The following is a 16587-nucleotide window of genomic DNA, read 5'->3' on the forward strand; positions in this document are numbered from 1 at the left end:
GAGTCTGGTAAGCTGATACATTCAGGTTGCTCTGGCTCAGGGAAAAGGCTTAATTTAGTGTCAGGATTTTTTACTGAAATCATTTATGTTCCAGGATGAAAAAAAAAAAATATATTAAGAAGGTCTGTCCAGAAGATTTTAAATGCTATTAGAGAATACAAAGAAATCTCTAACTACATCTTAATTCAAACTGGTTTTGCAAAGATAAAACGTTACACGCCCTGAAACTAATGCATTGCTTGAAAACTTGTGGACAGCTCGTGTTAACAAATCCTCCAGTGTGGGTGCACCCTTTAATCAAACACTTTGCATCTCTTGCTCCCAGCAGTGAGGTTTGTTCTACAAATTTCACAGCTAAAGTAGTATTTTCTGGGAAGGTTTCAGCAACATTACCAATCAGAACTTGGAACAATGTTAATACTTACCTTGTCTACAAGTCTCCCAGTGACTCCCATGCCATTAAGGATGGTAACATTAACAATAGTTGGCATCCCTCCATAATATATGGGCTGAGAACAATAGGGCCACATGTAGGGACATTCGGTCAAGTCAATATAGCTTGGACTCAAACTACAGCAGGACAGATGAGGAAAAGTTTAAAGAGAAAAAAATTACCAATAAACAGAATAATGTGACACTACACATAAGTACAAAAAAGTTTCAGATAAACCATGCCTGTCACAGTTTACCAGTCTCTCACTGTACTTCCCAAATATGACCCAAAATCTTCTTCCCTTCCTTATTTTTTTTCAAGTTTTGTAAAAAGATTTTCACACACAAAAAAGGAAACATCTCAATACAGGGAGAAGGTCCTTATTCTCAAAAGTTAAAATTTAAGTACTTTCCCATTGTGTTCTTATATTATTTCATAATACCTAAGGCTATAAGAGAAAAGGATCATCCCCTACACTGCTGTGTGACTTTTCATCCATTCTCTGGTCAGAATTCATGCCTGAGATTACACAAGATCTGTGCAAGTCCTCACTGTTGCACAAGCACGGATTGCTCAACTGAGCTACACATGCACCACCTGCTCTCTTAAACAAAAGAGCAAATTCTATTGTACCATGGATTAATTAAGGATTAAAATTAACCTGGCCTGTGGTTTATAGCTGTTGAGAATCTGATAAGCTCTTAGAAGATCCAATTTGCCATGTCCTTGTTCAAACATGTTGACTCCAGGAAGTCTCCGTGCTGATGCAATAAGGGCCTGCTTCATACTTGCTGGATTCACCATTTCACGCTTCTGAACTGTGCTGAAACAGGAAAAAATAGACCACAAAATCAGTCTGCTGTAACATTTTCTGTTCATATTTGTCTAAAATTGCCTGATTTCTCACAATACAAATGTAGAAGAGGGACAAATTTCTGGTACATTTCTCTTAAAAACTAATAATGCATGTATTTTTCTCCTTACAATATGCTCCAGGACCAGCAGTCATTACAATCAGGGCAGTATCTTTATATGCTAAATAAAATATCTGTTTTCCCAGGGGAAAGAATACCTCTATTGTTCAAACTAAAATGCAGCATTTTTTGGAGGAAATATGATGGTGACTTTGAATTTTTTTCATTTTTCTCAAATAAAGGTTTGTCTCATCCATATGGAGTAGCTATGACAAACACAGGGAATGGACTTGCAGTTCCTGCTTTCAAATTCTTCAGTGTGCAACAGCTGACTTATGCAACAGGATAACGGCCACAAAACCCTGCATCCTATAAAATTTACAAGTACATAATTACCTACTAAAGGTGCCTACTTTGAGCAGCTGCTCTTTTACAACAGTTGACAGAGGCAAAGAAATTCCAAATGATTAAAAAATGTGACAAAATTGTCTCATAGTACTGTTCTCCCTAATCATAGTCTCAAAGACCTAACTAGTATTCAAAACAGTTCTCAAGTTTTTTCATGAAACATAGAGGTAGCCAGATAAGATAATGTCTCAAGCAGAACAGTGATTTTATTCTCCAACTTTGTTTTCCTACATCTAAACACAATTTTGTTTTATTTGATGGATTCCTTTAAAGATAATTTTATGCCCCTCCTGATTGATACCTTTCTAGAGATTCTTATTTAAAACTTACCTCACTAAGAGAGTGACAGCACCTGCCACCACAGGAGATGCCACACTTGTCCCAGAGAGGGAGCGGCATCCGCCTTTCATACCAGACCCTCTCACTCCAGAGCCATATGTAACAATATCAGGCTTCACTCTGCCATAACCTCCAGGCAGCTCCTGTGAAAGAAAACAAATGGATTATTGCCTTCATGTAAAATGAACACTGATGGCTTCATTTGGGCATTTAAATTAACTGCAGGTCACTCAGAAGTGAAATTAGCAACCAGATTATCTGAGGTTCAGCATCACAGAATAGCAGCTACATCAAAGAAGGACTCAAGCTGTTTAGGACAAGTTCCCAACTTTTCAAGGTTACTGCTGATCTGCACTTCTGCTAAGCAGGAAACCACTGACAAAATGAGAACCACACTGCTACTGGCTACACAGAAACTTGTGACAATCCCCTGTGACAGTCCCCTTGATCAAGATTGCGGTACAAGCTCATGTGACATCGTGTGTGCAGCAAGCACCACCTCAGCTCCACAGGAAACTAAGTGCCATTTCCTATGTAGCAGCTGAAAACCCTAGGATTTTTAAACCAAAGGACAAGAGCAGGCCTTCATGTTTGCAGATTTAACCACACAGACAAGTTTTTGCCATCAAACAAAAGGAAGTGGATGCTTTATAAACTCATCAAAAATGTCAACAGTAGTCAGGATTAATAATAACTAAGTACTAGTGATAACTACTAATAATGAGAAACCCTGAAAAGAACACAAAGCTTCTTGCTTAAAGACTTTCAATTTCTAACTATTCTGATGTCTGATGAAATCTTTTCTCCAACACTCATCTACATAGGACTGCCCATTCAGAAAAGGTTGCCCTTCCAAGGCCCTTATTTCGGCTGCAAATGTGAGCAGCCATCATGAAAATATCTTACCCAAGTGGTCATTCCCCTAGATGAAAATCGAGCTATATTATCTTCAAAGTCAATGCCACCCACTCCAATCACATCCATCTGGTCAGCAGGATTATTGAGAGTCCTACAATAAGTGGGGAGACAGGAATAAAAAAACAAATACCCAAAAATCCAAGATACAGTCGTAAGTTTATGCTGGTAACAGAACTGCTGCCATCAGATTTTTGTCACATACTTATACTTCACAGGTGACAGCAACTTATCAGGCAGTTACTAATTCAGTAACTATCAAACCATCTACCTTGAAGACAAAACAAAACCTAGTCTTAGGCATTCATTTTAGAAATACACCACAAGTTGCTCTGGGTTGATCACTTCTATATTCCTTAAGTCCAGGATCATTAGCCAAAGCTGTCTGCTCACACTAACAGGGAAATGTCAGCTGGAAGCACTGCCATTTTTCTTTTGCTGACTTTCCACAGTTTGAAAGAAAAACATTTAGTTAAGTACTAAAAGAAAAAGGGAAAAGAGTTTAACTTGAGTCACTCTCTAAGATTAGAGAAAAAAAGAAGAGAAAACCTCCTGACCAAACACAACTGCTTCCAAACCCACATAACAACACAGTTGGTTCTCTTTGAAGCGATCACTGACACTCACCCATATAAAGGGCCGTCATTGCCAATAGCAGAGACCATGATGACATTGTTGGCAGTCAGCTCCCAAACCTACAAAAACAATGTTCACAATGAGGTTCTGCCACCACAAAGAGACTTTTCTAACAGACATAACTTCTTTCATAGCCTTACAAGATACATCTCACTGTATATCCAGTACTAAGTTCTGAACTTTCTTAAGATGATACGAGCAATAACCCAGCCTTGACAGGAACACTGCTGACAGAATCTTCTTACACCAAAGGAAAAACTCCTATCTGTAACAAAGCACTGCAGATGACAAAGTCAAGTAGTTATTTTGAATCCCCTTCAGTAGTGCTCTGGGGAGTACAGTGAAGTCACTGTCAAACTAAATTTCAATGCAGGTTATCATAAAAAAACAAGGAAGAATTTACACACTTCAAATCCCTTAACTGGCCTTTACAAAGAACAACTATATCCTTTAGTTGAAGAGTAAATTAATTCACTTAAATGCTTTTGAAGGTCAGGCCAAAAATTCAGGGAACTGTAACATTTAGAAAGACAAAAACCTAATTCCATCTTAACCCGAACCAAATCTCTTGGCACATAGCTGAGTCAACTACCTACACTTTTTACCTACTTGTTCTTAAATTCACTAAAATCATGCTATACATATTTTTTTACCATGAAATAAATTAACCATGCAGAGATTTTAAAAAAACCCCTAAGAGTGGACTTCAGTTAAGTGTCTCCAATTAAAGGTCCTTTTAGAGACTTGAGAGTAATTTTCTAGCTTGAGAGTAATTTTCTAGCAGATTATCAAGCATTTTGAAAAGAGCATTTTCCGTAACTCTGTGAACATCTGGGCTGTGCTCGGGGTTTAACTCATTCCTTATATACATTCCCAAAAGCCTGTACACTGTACAAAAATTCTGTCACACAAAAGAAACACAGGAACTGTCAGCAGGACCAGACAAAAACAAATAGTTCTGCAAGTCCAGCACTTGTGTGAGGGATACAAACATTATGCCAACTTCATTTCCTCATACTAACTTTGTCAACAAATGGATGATCCATGAAGTCTGGCCCACCAATACTTAGATTCAGTACATCTATCTTCTTTAAAATTGCATAATTAAAAGCATCCAGAAACCAAGATGTATATGAAACCTATGTAAGAAAGAGGGGAAAAAATTACCATTAAAAAAATCCAGTGATTTCATGACAATACAGACTTTACATACAGAGGAAAAACAACACGGAAATAAAGCACAAAAGTGGCAATGGTCTTAAATTTCTAGCACTCAGTACATTTGAGTGGCTGCTCCATTATACATGTAAGACTTCCATATACTATTTCTGAAAAATATACCAGATTTGTAAACTGACGAAGTCTTATAGTAAGTCTCTTGCAAATACAAAGTTGTATCCTTTCTACTTCTAAATGTCTACATTTATGAGTGTATGCAATACTCCCAAAGGAAAGGATTATTACAGCATTAACCTGGAAAGGCAGGAATTGAAACACATGTAAAATAACTACCTGATTATTGGTGAACACTCTGAAAATGTGCAGTTCAGCATTTGGAGCAAACCCCTGGCATTCCCTCATGCTGGCTATCACACCTGCTACAAAAGTCCCATGGCCTAAACCTATCAGCATGAGAAGGAAACAAAATAAGACATTAGAAGACAAACAATTTCACTGCTGAGAATTTTTACCCTGAACATCACCTATAGCAAAAATCACATAAATTTAACACACTTTACAACAAACCACAAGTGCTGGGTTCAGTCCTAGACTTTTTGAACCGTATTTCACTACCGGGTTCAGTGGGGACAGAATTTGCAGCATGCTATAGCCAGACAACCAGCTGATAAAACTTGGGTGATTCATTCTCCAGTCCATTCACTCCTGATTGCTACCAATGAAATCATGATAAAAAAACAGTATTTTGGAAAATGCAGCTCATTTCAAAGTAACTGTATTTTAATGTGGACTTCTTAAAGGATTTTTATCCTGAGTCTCCAATAATCAAATTTTGTGAAGCATGAGCAATGAGATAAGAAAACATTTTCTCCTCTCCTCAAAAAACCCTTCATCTTTTACTTTATTGGACTGCCCACATTATATTTTTGAGCTCCAAATCTGCCTGTCCAGCAACCCTCTGGGCACAGAACTTTGCAGAAAGAGCTGCCCAAAAGCAGGCACTGCAATGTAAAGTAATTACTATGTACACAAAACTATGGAGGTGCACACAAGACTGAGCAAAACAAGCATCTACCTTGAACACTAGGGAGATTCAACGGCCAACTGACTCACTGACCCAAACTGTATGAAGTTAATAATTGTGAAAGTACATGGTCAAGGCAAATCAGGGTCAACACATGAAAAAGGAACACAGTGTAAAAAATAAAAGGTTCAGTTGTATTGAATAGAAAATTTTACAGGAAGGTGCCAAATTCTGATCAGTTTAGGACTGCACGTTTTGCATGTTTCTCAAATAAAATAAGGAAGGAAAATGTTGTCCCTCATCAGTATAGAAATATGTACCTCTGTGAAACAGCAACATGAAAAGGAGTAGGAAAGAAAACACCTTTCCTGGGTTTGCTCTAACTGCCACCTTCTCTGACAACATATTCACAGGTCCACAGTAATCTTTTGCCCTGACATTTTTCAACAGCCATGATGAAGTGTCACATATGACTCCAAGGAGATTTACGCACCACCCTCTTGGAACCTTAATACTCCCTGCTGAATTCAGTATGAGTACAAAGTGCTTGGGGCACTGCAAAATTAAGCTTTAAATATTAAAATTTAACAGGTGTTAGGCAGCACATCAGCAAGCACAAAACACACCAGTGTCAAGAACAGTTGGAACACTGCACAGTAACTCACCATCATCCAAGGTTCTCTCGTTAGTCCAGTTTGTTCTCTCCTTTACATTTTTGAAATGTGGATGTTTCTCACTCAGACCGGTGTCAAACACTGCTACTCTCACACCAGCACCTATTGAGAGAAAACCATTGCTTTTTCTGGTTCAACTCCATAGCAAATCTCCTTACACTTCACCTGCTTTTCCAAGAAGGTTATTGTTATCAGGCAACAAGCAAAAGCATACCTGTGTAACCCATCTGCCAGAGGACATCTGCCTGCAAGGTCTGAGCGACCTGGCGAGGGATGGCCCTCAGCAAGCGCCTGCTCGAGTGTCGGCCTGTGGCGTGCCAGAAGCCAGAACCCAAAGAAAGACTCGCTCTTCTCAAGGGGCGGGATGACTGCCACTTCTGAGTCCACCTGGTCTCATTGCACTGCAGCATTGGATCAGCTATATTGGATTAGGAAAAAGAAAATTAATAACAGCACGAGGAAAACCATGATATAATTGATTCTTAGGCAAACTTAAGACATCATACTGTTACAACTGAAGTTTTATATTATTGAGTATTGATTTTCTCTAATCACAATCAGTAAAAGCTTCTGGTTTATATACTATGGATACAGAGGTCCCTATTCTCAGGTAACCAACTGCTGCAAAAGAAATGTTTCTATGTTGTAGATGGAAATACAGCACGTTTCAGCAAATGTATGATTATTATAATTTTATAACCAAAAGAAGAGGTTTCTGTTAATGAAAGAGAAACTGCAGGGCACTTCTCATTTGTGCAATACTAAGCTGATGGTCTGAAATAAGGCTGAGAACACTTTTCCAAAACAGATCTCATGCAGCCACACAGAAAATAACTTACACTCCGAATACTTGAGTGACCGAAAGACCTTTCTCTGAGGTGTCACACGCTTGATGTTTGGATGATCTTCCAGTGTGAGGACTCCATCCTTCTGCTTCTCATTGATCTGAATAACTTCAAAATCGCTCGGATAGTCACTGGCTGGGTTATTGCGAGGTACAATCCTCCAGTTCTCAATATCACTGCTTTTTAGTGCACTTGAAATAAATTTACTTCGAGCTTTAGCTGTGAAGTATCCATTAAAAGCCACAATATACTCTGGAACAAGAGCACAACTTTATCAGAACTAGTGTTTAAACAGCTTCACATTGCAAAGTCTGAATTTTTCTTTTCTTTACTCAGAACAAATAATCACAATTTGTGGCCCTTTTTTGTTGCTTTTACAAGTCCACAATTTATTTCTGCACTGTGTAAAGGAGTGGAGGGTGTTGCATCAGGAAACATAAGAAACATGACAAAAGCCTTTGAAAGGAAGGTAGAATTTTAAGTATCAGGGAAAGGTGAAATGACATGAGAGGAGCAGGGGTGAGGGAACAGATCTGTTGTTACAAACTGATATGCCAATTCAGTGTGTCTCTTGACAGGTATGGTTTAAAGACTCTACATGGTACTGAGCTTTAGTGCAAATTACTGACACCAACTATGACAAGCTCAGAAAACAAAGTCCAACAGTCCAGTCCTTGATCTGCACCAGTGATTTGTCAGCAGGCTCAACCTCAGCTCACACCACCACATTCACTGCGTTAAGGCTCTGGCCAGCTGTGCACAGGAATGTCACTCCTGCCACCCTCCTGCAAGCACCAAGGCACAGCCTCACTGCGGGAACACTGCAGGTTCCTGCGGCAACACGTGGATGCAGGGTCAAGGTGTCCTACTGCTATCCTCTGCCATCCCAGCAGCGGCATCTGCCTCGCTCTGCCTTTCCTCTGCTCCCTTCAATTATATGCCATTTTTCATGCAAGTATTATGTCAAAACTTTTTCTTTAACAAATCCAGAGAGACTACCTGTTTTTCTCTCCCCTTCAAGGCCCATCTGTGTGGTTACATTCCATAACAGAGCCTCAAGCATACCACTGGCCAGGTCAAAACAAACAGCTACTAAACACACCACACTTGCCCACCCGAGCCTTCACACTCCATTTTCACTTTTAAAATCCTCTGGATCTCCTTCTCCCTTCTTTTGTTGGAAAAGGAGCTAAACAAAAAAACCTTTGAAAAAGTGTTCCTCTTTCCAAATGCAGAGAATTTAGCAGATGATGTGCTTCTAGAGAAACCCAGTGTTACAATTGCACAAACACCACAAATCAGTAACATACACATGAACATGATGTGGAATTTTTTTTTTTTTTTTTACTGCTTAACTCTTTATTACCATGCTCCACGACTGTTGAAGTGAACTCCACTTTCAAAGTAAGACGAGAACATCCAGGACATACGTGAGCCTCATGAGAGGAATTCCCTACTCTGGTACCAAAGTGTTTTTTGCCACAGAGTAAAATAACAAACAGAACAAGCCACACGTTGGCAAACTTCATGGTCATAGAAGAAAATGGTTTCATTCCAAAAATTCCATATAATCAAATCACAATTTTCTTCTTTATAAACTAGTTCATTTTTGTTTCAGTAAACGTTGCTTTCACTGTGCTGATCAACTGGGTATTCTGAAAGCTGGATCCAAAATAAGTAGAGATTTCATGGTCTTTTCAGGTCAAGCCTAGTGAACAGGCTCATTTCTTTCTCCGCTTTTTCTCCATTTTGCATTAAATGATTCAGTCACTCAGGATGTGGCAGCTGAGTCCTGTACTCCATTCCTGGTGTCAAAGTTAACTCCTTAGAAGAATTAGCAAAGCTGATTGCAAGCCAACCTGTAAGGCAGAGCAATACAGAAAATAATTAGATGCATTAATAATAATAATTTGTGCAGCTGTACAGTATGAAAATCACCAAAAAAAGGACACCTTTGGTAGTTTGTTTTAGAAATAATAGGGGAAAAAGTTCCTCATATTTAATTTACAATTTTTTGCCAACACTCAAGTTTTTCCCTTGTTCAGACCAGAGCACAGTGAAACACTCAGGTGAGTGACAAGGTAACCTGACCAGAGAACAGGAAGAATGAACACCAAACTCAACCACACTTCATGTAAGTGGAGCAAAGAGCTAAAAATGACATGCAAGTCCCATGGCAGGGAAAAAGTGCAAAATGAAATACTAATATGATAAAAGTGTCCATGGACACTTTAAAAAACATGTCTGTTTTTTTAATCAGAAAAACACCAAATAGAAATAACGCACAGAACTCCATTTTACCCAAGATGAATTCAAACTCTAGGCCAAAGCCAGGTAAGAACAAGAGATACCTGTAATGACTGTGCTTGAAAATCTACATGAAAAAAGTCTTTCAAATTTTTTTGAGCTGGGGTATGTGTTACTAAAAACATGGGCACCTGAAAAAGTAAGTGCTGGTTACACAGGATGTGAAGTTAAAGGAAGGAGTTGAAAGTGTTTTCCACATGGAGGGACAGCCTCTTCCCCTTACGTTCCAAACTATATAATACACTCAAGAAAAATTGTAACTCTAGTGTTCTTCTGAATTCCAAACACTCAACCAGCAACTGAGAGATAAAAGGTCATTATAAGATAAGAAAAGATAAACATTTTTGTCTGGTTTGTCACAGCACCGGGAGAAGCAGAACAGAACTTTATACTGCAGCTGTAACAAGGACTGGAAAGTAGGAGCCTTATTAGGGGATTCACATGACTTAGGGGAATGATGGGCAGACAGCACAACAGATGAACTGAGTCTGAATGTGACAGCATTATTTCATTTTTATTTAACTTTATTTAGCATTATCAAGTATTTCCATGTAATAGGGGCAGAAATTACCTCTGTTTTTATTTGACTGACAATACCATGACAGACTGGGAACTGCTTGTGATTATGAAGTTTCCCCTTCGTTCCTAATTCAACAGTTAGCATGCACTGACTTCTGGCCTTGGTTGATCTCTGCCTGGCTTATCACTTCATCAGTTAATAACCCCTATAGCAATAAAATAAAGCAACCACACAAATGAGTAAAATAAACACCCTTACGGCTGATGACAGGCTGTATGTAAGCAGATAACGAAGTACGATGGATATTAAGTGCAAAGGAGCAGCACGCCCAGAGGTTTATTCTGTTTAACACCCATACCGTGAGGGGCTGGCCGAGTGCCACACTTGCCAGCTTGCCCCTGCCCTAGAAGAATACGCTCGGAGTCACTCCCTGCTTCAGCCGAAGCGAGGGCACCGCAGCCCGCGGGCTGGGCACGCCGCAAGGATCAGCGGCTGCAGTGCAGCAGCACCGTCCCGTCCGGGCAGCTCGGCCGGAACCACGAGCGAGCCCTGCGAGCCCGGGCCCGGTACCGCCCCGGCCGGACTAAAGCCCCAGTGAGCACGGCCGGGCACCGTGCGGGGCAGCACCGCCGCTCCCGGCCCGAGCAGGGCGGAGGTGAAGTGACAGCCGGCGGGGAGCACCCCACGCCGCGGCGGCAGGCGAGGCAGCCCCAGAGACGAGGGCAGCGAGCGCCACCCCGCCCGCCCCCCAGACCCTGATGGAGCCGCGGCGCTCCCGGCCCGTCCCGCCCGCCCCGTGCTCACCGCGCCGCCGCCGCCCGGCCCGCCGCCATCTTCAGCGCTGTTTACCGGCGCGCTCTCGCGAGAGCCCCGCGGGCCCCGCTGCGCACGCGCGGGCGGAGCCGAGCCCGCGAGCCCTCGGAAGAGGCGGGCGCGAGTCCCGTTACCCACAGGAACAGCGCCCGCGGCAGCCGCAGCGCCAGCAGGTTGTATTTAAGCCCTTGCTAAATTAAATGTATGGGTTTAAAAGCCCCTTTGCCAGCGAGCGGAAGGCGTTGTTGGCAACACAAGTTGTATCCCGCACAACTGAAGCAAACGGCTTTGAGGGCCAGCTGAGGTTGGCGTTAGCTGTGGCCAGACCCCAGTCGTGGGTCCCTGACCCTGATACCCCTCCCAGCTGTTCCCCATCTTCTCCACAACTTCATAGCTGTCGTTTTGAACGGCTTGGATTTTTCTGGGGTCCAGTTTCTGATACAGTGGGAGGAGTCTCAAATTCTCTCAACTTTACAAATAGACACCACGTAGCACTATGTGAGGGACTGTCACTTATTGTTAGAAATAACAATATTGTTAGAAATAACAATAACTGTACCTGCTCCTGCCCAATTATCTCAATGAGAAAGTGACTAGAGATTGACATTATCAGCACTCTGTCATAAAGAAAAGCAGCAGAGGAGCTATTTAATACAAGGATACAGAGAGGATCCACACTTCTCTTGTCTAGATTATGTAGCTTGCTTAACAAGGTTTGGATAAGTTACAGAGTAAGTCCTCCAAGGTTCATTAAACGTTTTTGCAGCACTCTGATCAGAACTGTCTCATGGGACATCGAGTTACTCCTATTTCGCTTTGGCTGCCAAAGCTTGCTTGCGTAGAATTCTGCTCAAATACAGTGCAGACCATGCCCACAGCCATTCAGGCAGGCACTCGCCCAGCGTGAACTGTGGAGAGGCACAGGGAGACAAGAGAACAGAAAAATAATTAAAGGAAGGGACAGACTAAGATATATGCCATTAAAGTAAACAGTTTCTCAAGTGACTATTAAAGCAAGGCAAAAAGTGCTTGAATATCATCAACTAATTCAACCCCTCAGAAGCATAGATATTTAGCTATTTTGGATGTAGCACCCACAGCTGAGCAGTTAAGTTCTGCAAATAAATCCTGCATCCTTGATCTCATTAAGTTCACAACAGCAATTCTGTCCACTTCCTTTAATTGCCACATGTTGCCAGAATGCATCCCGTCTCTTCTATGCCTTTTGGACTAATCCCCACTTCTTCATTTGCATCTACTCAACCCAATGACATAGGATGCACTTGGTAGGATACGTGAGATGTGACCAATGTACATAAAACAGTCTTCCCCAAAAGTGAAAACCTTAACAAATGGAGGACCTGCTTCCAGGTAACTCAGAACAAAGATACCGCTTTCTTCCTGCTATTATTCCATCCTCCCTACCCACTCTTCCCCAAAGCACAAATATGCTCAATATATGAAGACCGAAAAATGTTATTTCCCATTTCTGCTGCACATTTCAAGGGAGAATTGGATTCACTCTCTGACCTTAAAAATAAGCATGCCCGAGTATAAGTTTCTAAAGCAGAACTAGTGGGAAGATATGGCACAATGCCTTGAAGTCAACAATACATAATGTACTTTTATGAAACATAATGAGCAGTTTTCCTTCAGATTCCTAAGAAAGTAAACAGCTGATTTACCTCCACTGACAAACAGAAAATAGTTTAATGAATTCCATTACCTGTATTGCATGCTTCCAGTAACCAGTGGTCCTTATGGATAACCCAAGAGTAGAAACAGCATGACTTGCATATTCTTCAGCAGTAGGAAAAAATACAGATCTCTTTGACATAATGCTGCTGAATGCTAGCATTTTTGTAGTAGTTACAAATGGCGTTAGACTCTGAACAAAAATTCCTTTAGAGGCATACTCATAATGTAATGCTCTACTGAAATAGTCCAAGTAGCTCTAGAAAGACAAAAGCAGAAAGAGACTTTTTTTTCTTTTTTTCTTTTTAAACAATGAAATCTCAGGGCAAAATTTTATTAAAATTACAAAAAAGTTTTAACATATTTTATGCACCAGCTCAATAAACATTACTAAATAATATAAAAATGTGATTTTCTGAAGTATTATCAACATTTCTGTATGTTGTTATTTTCTATAAACCTGCCATGGTTGAGTAACTTGCAGAACAAAGTGACTTCTTATCACTATCTGACAATTTCTGCTTTAAAATAGTACAAAAACATTTATTTCCTCTAAAATAAACACCTTATTTGGTCCGGGCGGCATTGCAAGGACACTCTACCAGCTCTACCTACTATTATCAGAAGAAGAAAATAAAGTCACATCCTTTAATATATTTAGAGGTAAATTTTGCATTCAGCTGTCTTCTCCAGAAGCCAGGTTAGTTACTTCCTGGAACTCTCTTACACAGAAAGATTCATAAATGTCTATCTGCATTACCTCCTTTAGCTCATTTTACTTTTACAGAACAAGAAAAGCACAAGGCTGATAACTGGGACTGCTGCAGTCAGACTGAAAAATGAGCCTGGCTCAGCCTTACCAGGGCAGCAACACTGATGCCTTCCCTGCTGAAGCTACTGCTGTGCCACACAGCCAGTTCTCCCTGAGAAAGAGCTTCTTAGACTCAGCTTGTGAGCAGATATCTTTCTGCTCCCAACAAGCCTTGCAAAAGGTTTTCTCAAAAGTTTGTTGGGAAAGCATCTTGTACAAATGCTCTTACAGCTGCTTTAGGAAAGCTAAAGCAACCACTTCAAGCATTATTCACTGTTACTGCACAAAGAGGCTTAGGATGTTACAGCTTGTTCTCACTTCTGTGTTCTGAGGCCAGGCTTAAAGCTGGATTCCTGATCTAGGATTTGGGTTAATTATCTCAGCTAATTGAAGAAACTTTGGTACATTTGTGTTTCTTCTTTTTCATTCAAGCCTTTTAATTGTTTTAATTCAGAGTGCAGTTCTACATACACTTGATTAGCATAATCAAAGAGGCAGATACTCTGCACAGAAAGCGTAATCATAAGCCAGTTTCCACACTGAAGGAAGTCTACAAGGAGTTTTACACCTTTGGGTAGTAAGAGATGGTTTTGCTCCAGGCCAAAGGAAATAAAAAAAGCTTTGTCGGGAGCAAGGCTACAACAGAGGGCAGCCACTGACAGCCAGGAGCAATAACCACTTGTTTTTAGACACTGGATCTAGGCGAGATCCTTCCACAATCTCAGTTGTTTTTGTGGATTCAATGGCATCTCATCCACTATAAATCCACCATCACCATGAGCATTTGTTCTTCCAGCATCACCCAGCTGCCCAGTCCTATTCATTACTGGCTGGATCTCTCCAGGAAGGACAATTATGGGAGAGTTCTTTTCACTTGTCCTCAAATATGCCACAACGCTCTTAGGTATTACATGAAGCAGCAGCTTGGTTTGGCCACACTCTGTGTCACAGTGGTGGCTTGAGCATGAGTACAGCCCTTTTTGCTAACAAATACTGGCATGCAAGGGGCTTGAGGTACATGCACAGTTCAGCTGAAGAAGAGAGAGATTAAATTATTGACCCTTTCAAAGGGGCCCACAGAATTGCCTCTCTGCTTTGTGCATCTGAGAAATGCAATACTTCTCCTAGAATGACTGTTATGCCATAGTTCACACAAAATGCAAGAGCACTGACTTTAGTTCAAAGCCCAGCACTGGTGAGGATTAAGAATTTACTGCGTAATACATGTATCATTCACCTCCAATATTTAAACAAATCCCTAGAAAACATTCAAGTATTTTGACATGCTTGCTGAATGTGTTCAAAAAAACCCTCATAATAACCAAACTATAATGTACTTGCCAGTGCATGCCATTTAACATCACAACTTACTTTAGAGGCTCCATAGACTGTCAGCATCGGTGTTGGCTGACAACAGACTGCTGAAGAAAGGTTGACAATTGCCCCTTTCTTCTTCTTTACCATGCCAGGCAGCACGATATGTGTCATCATGGTAGCAGAAGCAATATTAACATGGATCAAGTCCCATAGCATATCCTCAGAGAGATTAGTAAAATAGTCTGTGTGGCTGTAAAATATTCCTACATTATTCACTAAAATCCCAATTTCTCTGTCTTTCAGAGCCTCCTTAATGGCTGGGTAAAGCTCACGCCCCTTGCTGAAATCAGCTACTATGAAATCTGTTTCCACTTTATAGGTTTCAGATATGCTCCTAGATACAGCCTCCAGCTTCTCTTTGCTTCGGCTGACTAAGATGATGTTGACACCATGCTTTGCCAGTTCTTCAGCATAAGCCTTCCCAATACCATCTGTGCTACCTGCAAGAGAAAACAGCAATAGAACACACAAGTGAAAAACAGAGCAACACCAGCCTTCTACTTTGACAGTTCTTTCAATTATACCTTTATTCTTTTTTCTGTGATCATGTGGCACTAAATATATTGAATTCAAAGACATAACAGTAAAGACAACACTGTCAACCACCTTCTGCAATTCCCTCATGAAAGTTTTATGTTTTCTATGACAACAAGAGAGAGTTCAAAGGAGAACCTTAACAAAAGGCAGGAATGTCAGATGCAGGATTCAAACCTTGCTGAAGAACTAGGGCACATATGAACACCTCATAGCAAAAAACGGATGTTTTCTACATCTTCATCTACACTTGCAGGTAATCAAGATGTATCTTGCAAATTTGGGCAACAATTACTGTGATTCCTTCTCAGCAGTCAGTCAATTCACTTAGCTTGCCCATCTCCTGAGGAATTAACTTATAAAGGCCATGAACAACAGCCACTGCTCAGGCAGATTAACATGCAACCAGAGCTAATACAGGCCCAAGCCTGTAACATAAAGCTCACGCAGCGCCACCAGCCACCAAGTTTCACAGTACTGGCACAGTATGTTACATAAACAGAAACAAATTTACCCCTTCATCTCTTACCTGTGACCACAGCCCATTTCCCGTACTTCCTGACGAGATCAACCTTCCCACTCAGCCTTGGAATAACGTGCAGCCTGAGTGCACTGTAAGTGTCCAACGCCAGAGACACACACTTTCTGACTGTGTACCAAGCTCCAACAATAGCCAGGGCTTCTATATAGAAACTGCAGGTGCGACTGATTTCTCTGTACAAGAGAGAGAATCGATCCACTGCAGCCATGGTGACCACAAGCCTGAAACAAACAAAAAAATAAAAATTAAACAAATTTAGAAAACGACACATGCAATTACAATTGCCTCTTGGGCCACGTAAACTTTTCAGACCGTATGGATAACCTTTGAGATTCAGCATTTTACAGTTTGAGAACTGTTTAGAAGCAGAAAAACCACAAGTAAGTCTGCTACAATTTGGGTGTCACCTACCATCATCCTCACTGATTTAGGTACTGTTTATCCCTTTTCCTAGGGTTGAACTATTAATCAGTTATACTGCAACAACTATAATCAATGATGCTGTAAATAAAACAATTCAAGCAGATGCTGAACAGGTGAAAACCCATTTTGGAAGACGAGAAACTACCTACAAGAGAGGCAAGGATAACCAGCACGAGAGAGCTGAGACACAAAGAACCAA

General features: G+C 40.8%; 2 protein-coding genes across 4 annotated transcripts in view; both read right to left on the reverse strand.

The window, feature by feature from the left end:
* Positions 1-11783, reverse strand: part of MBTPS1 (membrane bound transcription factor peptidase, site 1) — a 24348-nt gene extending 12565 nt beyond the window's left edge. The window contains exons 1-13 of one of the 3 annotated variants that reach the window (XM_086847260.1): positions 11567-11783; positions 10246-10399; positions 8734-9226; positions 7362-7619; positions 6737-6940; positions 6514-6624; positions 5158-5267; positions 4668-4784; positions 3637-3704; positions 3001-3103; positions 2086-2237; positions 1095-1256; positions 426-570 (exon numbers count right to left, since the gene is read on the reverse strand). In XM_086847260.1, coding sequence (XP_086703386.1) covers positions 426-570; positions 1095-1256; positions 2086-2237; positions 3001-3103; positions 3637-3704; positions 4668-4784; positions 5158-5267; positions 6514-6624; positions 6737-6940; positions 7362-7619; positions 8734-8920 — 1617 coding nt within the window. In that variant the 5' untranslated portion in view covers positions 8921-9226; positions 10246-10399; positions 11567-11783. Of the gene's footprint in view, positions 1-425; positions 571-1094; positions 1257-2085; positions 2238-3000; positions 3104-3636; positions 3705-4667; positions 4785-5157; positions 5268-6513; positions 6625-6736; positions 6941-7361; positions 7620-8733; positions 9227-10245; positions 10400-10998; positions 11283-11566 lie in introns of those variants that run through there. The other 2 variants (XM_086847259.1, XM_086847258.1) reach the window with 2 other exon arrangements.
* The window catches only part of HSDL1 (hydroxysteroid dehydrogenase like 1), a 5455-nt gene continuing 498 nt past the window's right edge, over positions 11631-16587 (reverse strand). Inside the window, exons 2-5 of the mRNA XM_086847334.1 lie at positions 15954-16186; positions 14885-15330; positions 12734-12961; positions 11631-11915 (exon numbers count right to left, since the gene is read on the reverse strand). Of these exons, the coding sequence (XP_086703460.1) occupies positions 11814-11915; positions 12734-12961; positions 14885-15330; positions 15954-16173 (996 nt within the window). The 5' untranslated portion in view covers positions 16174-16186 and the 3' untranslated portion in view covers positions 11631-11813. The remainder of the gene's footprint in view (positions 11916-12733; positions 12962-14884; positions 15331-15953; positions 16187-16587) is intronic.

This window comes from Cyanistes caeruleus, chromosome 12 (genome assembly GCF_971803275.1).
Source record: "Cyanistes caeruleus chromosome 12, bCyaCae1.hap1.1, whole genome shotgun sequence".
In the NCBI taxonomy this organism is placed as follows: domain Eukaryota; kingdom Metazoa; phylum Chordata; class Aves; order Passeriformes; family Paridae; genus Cyanistes; species Cyanistes caeruleus.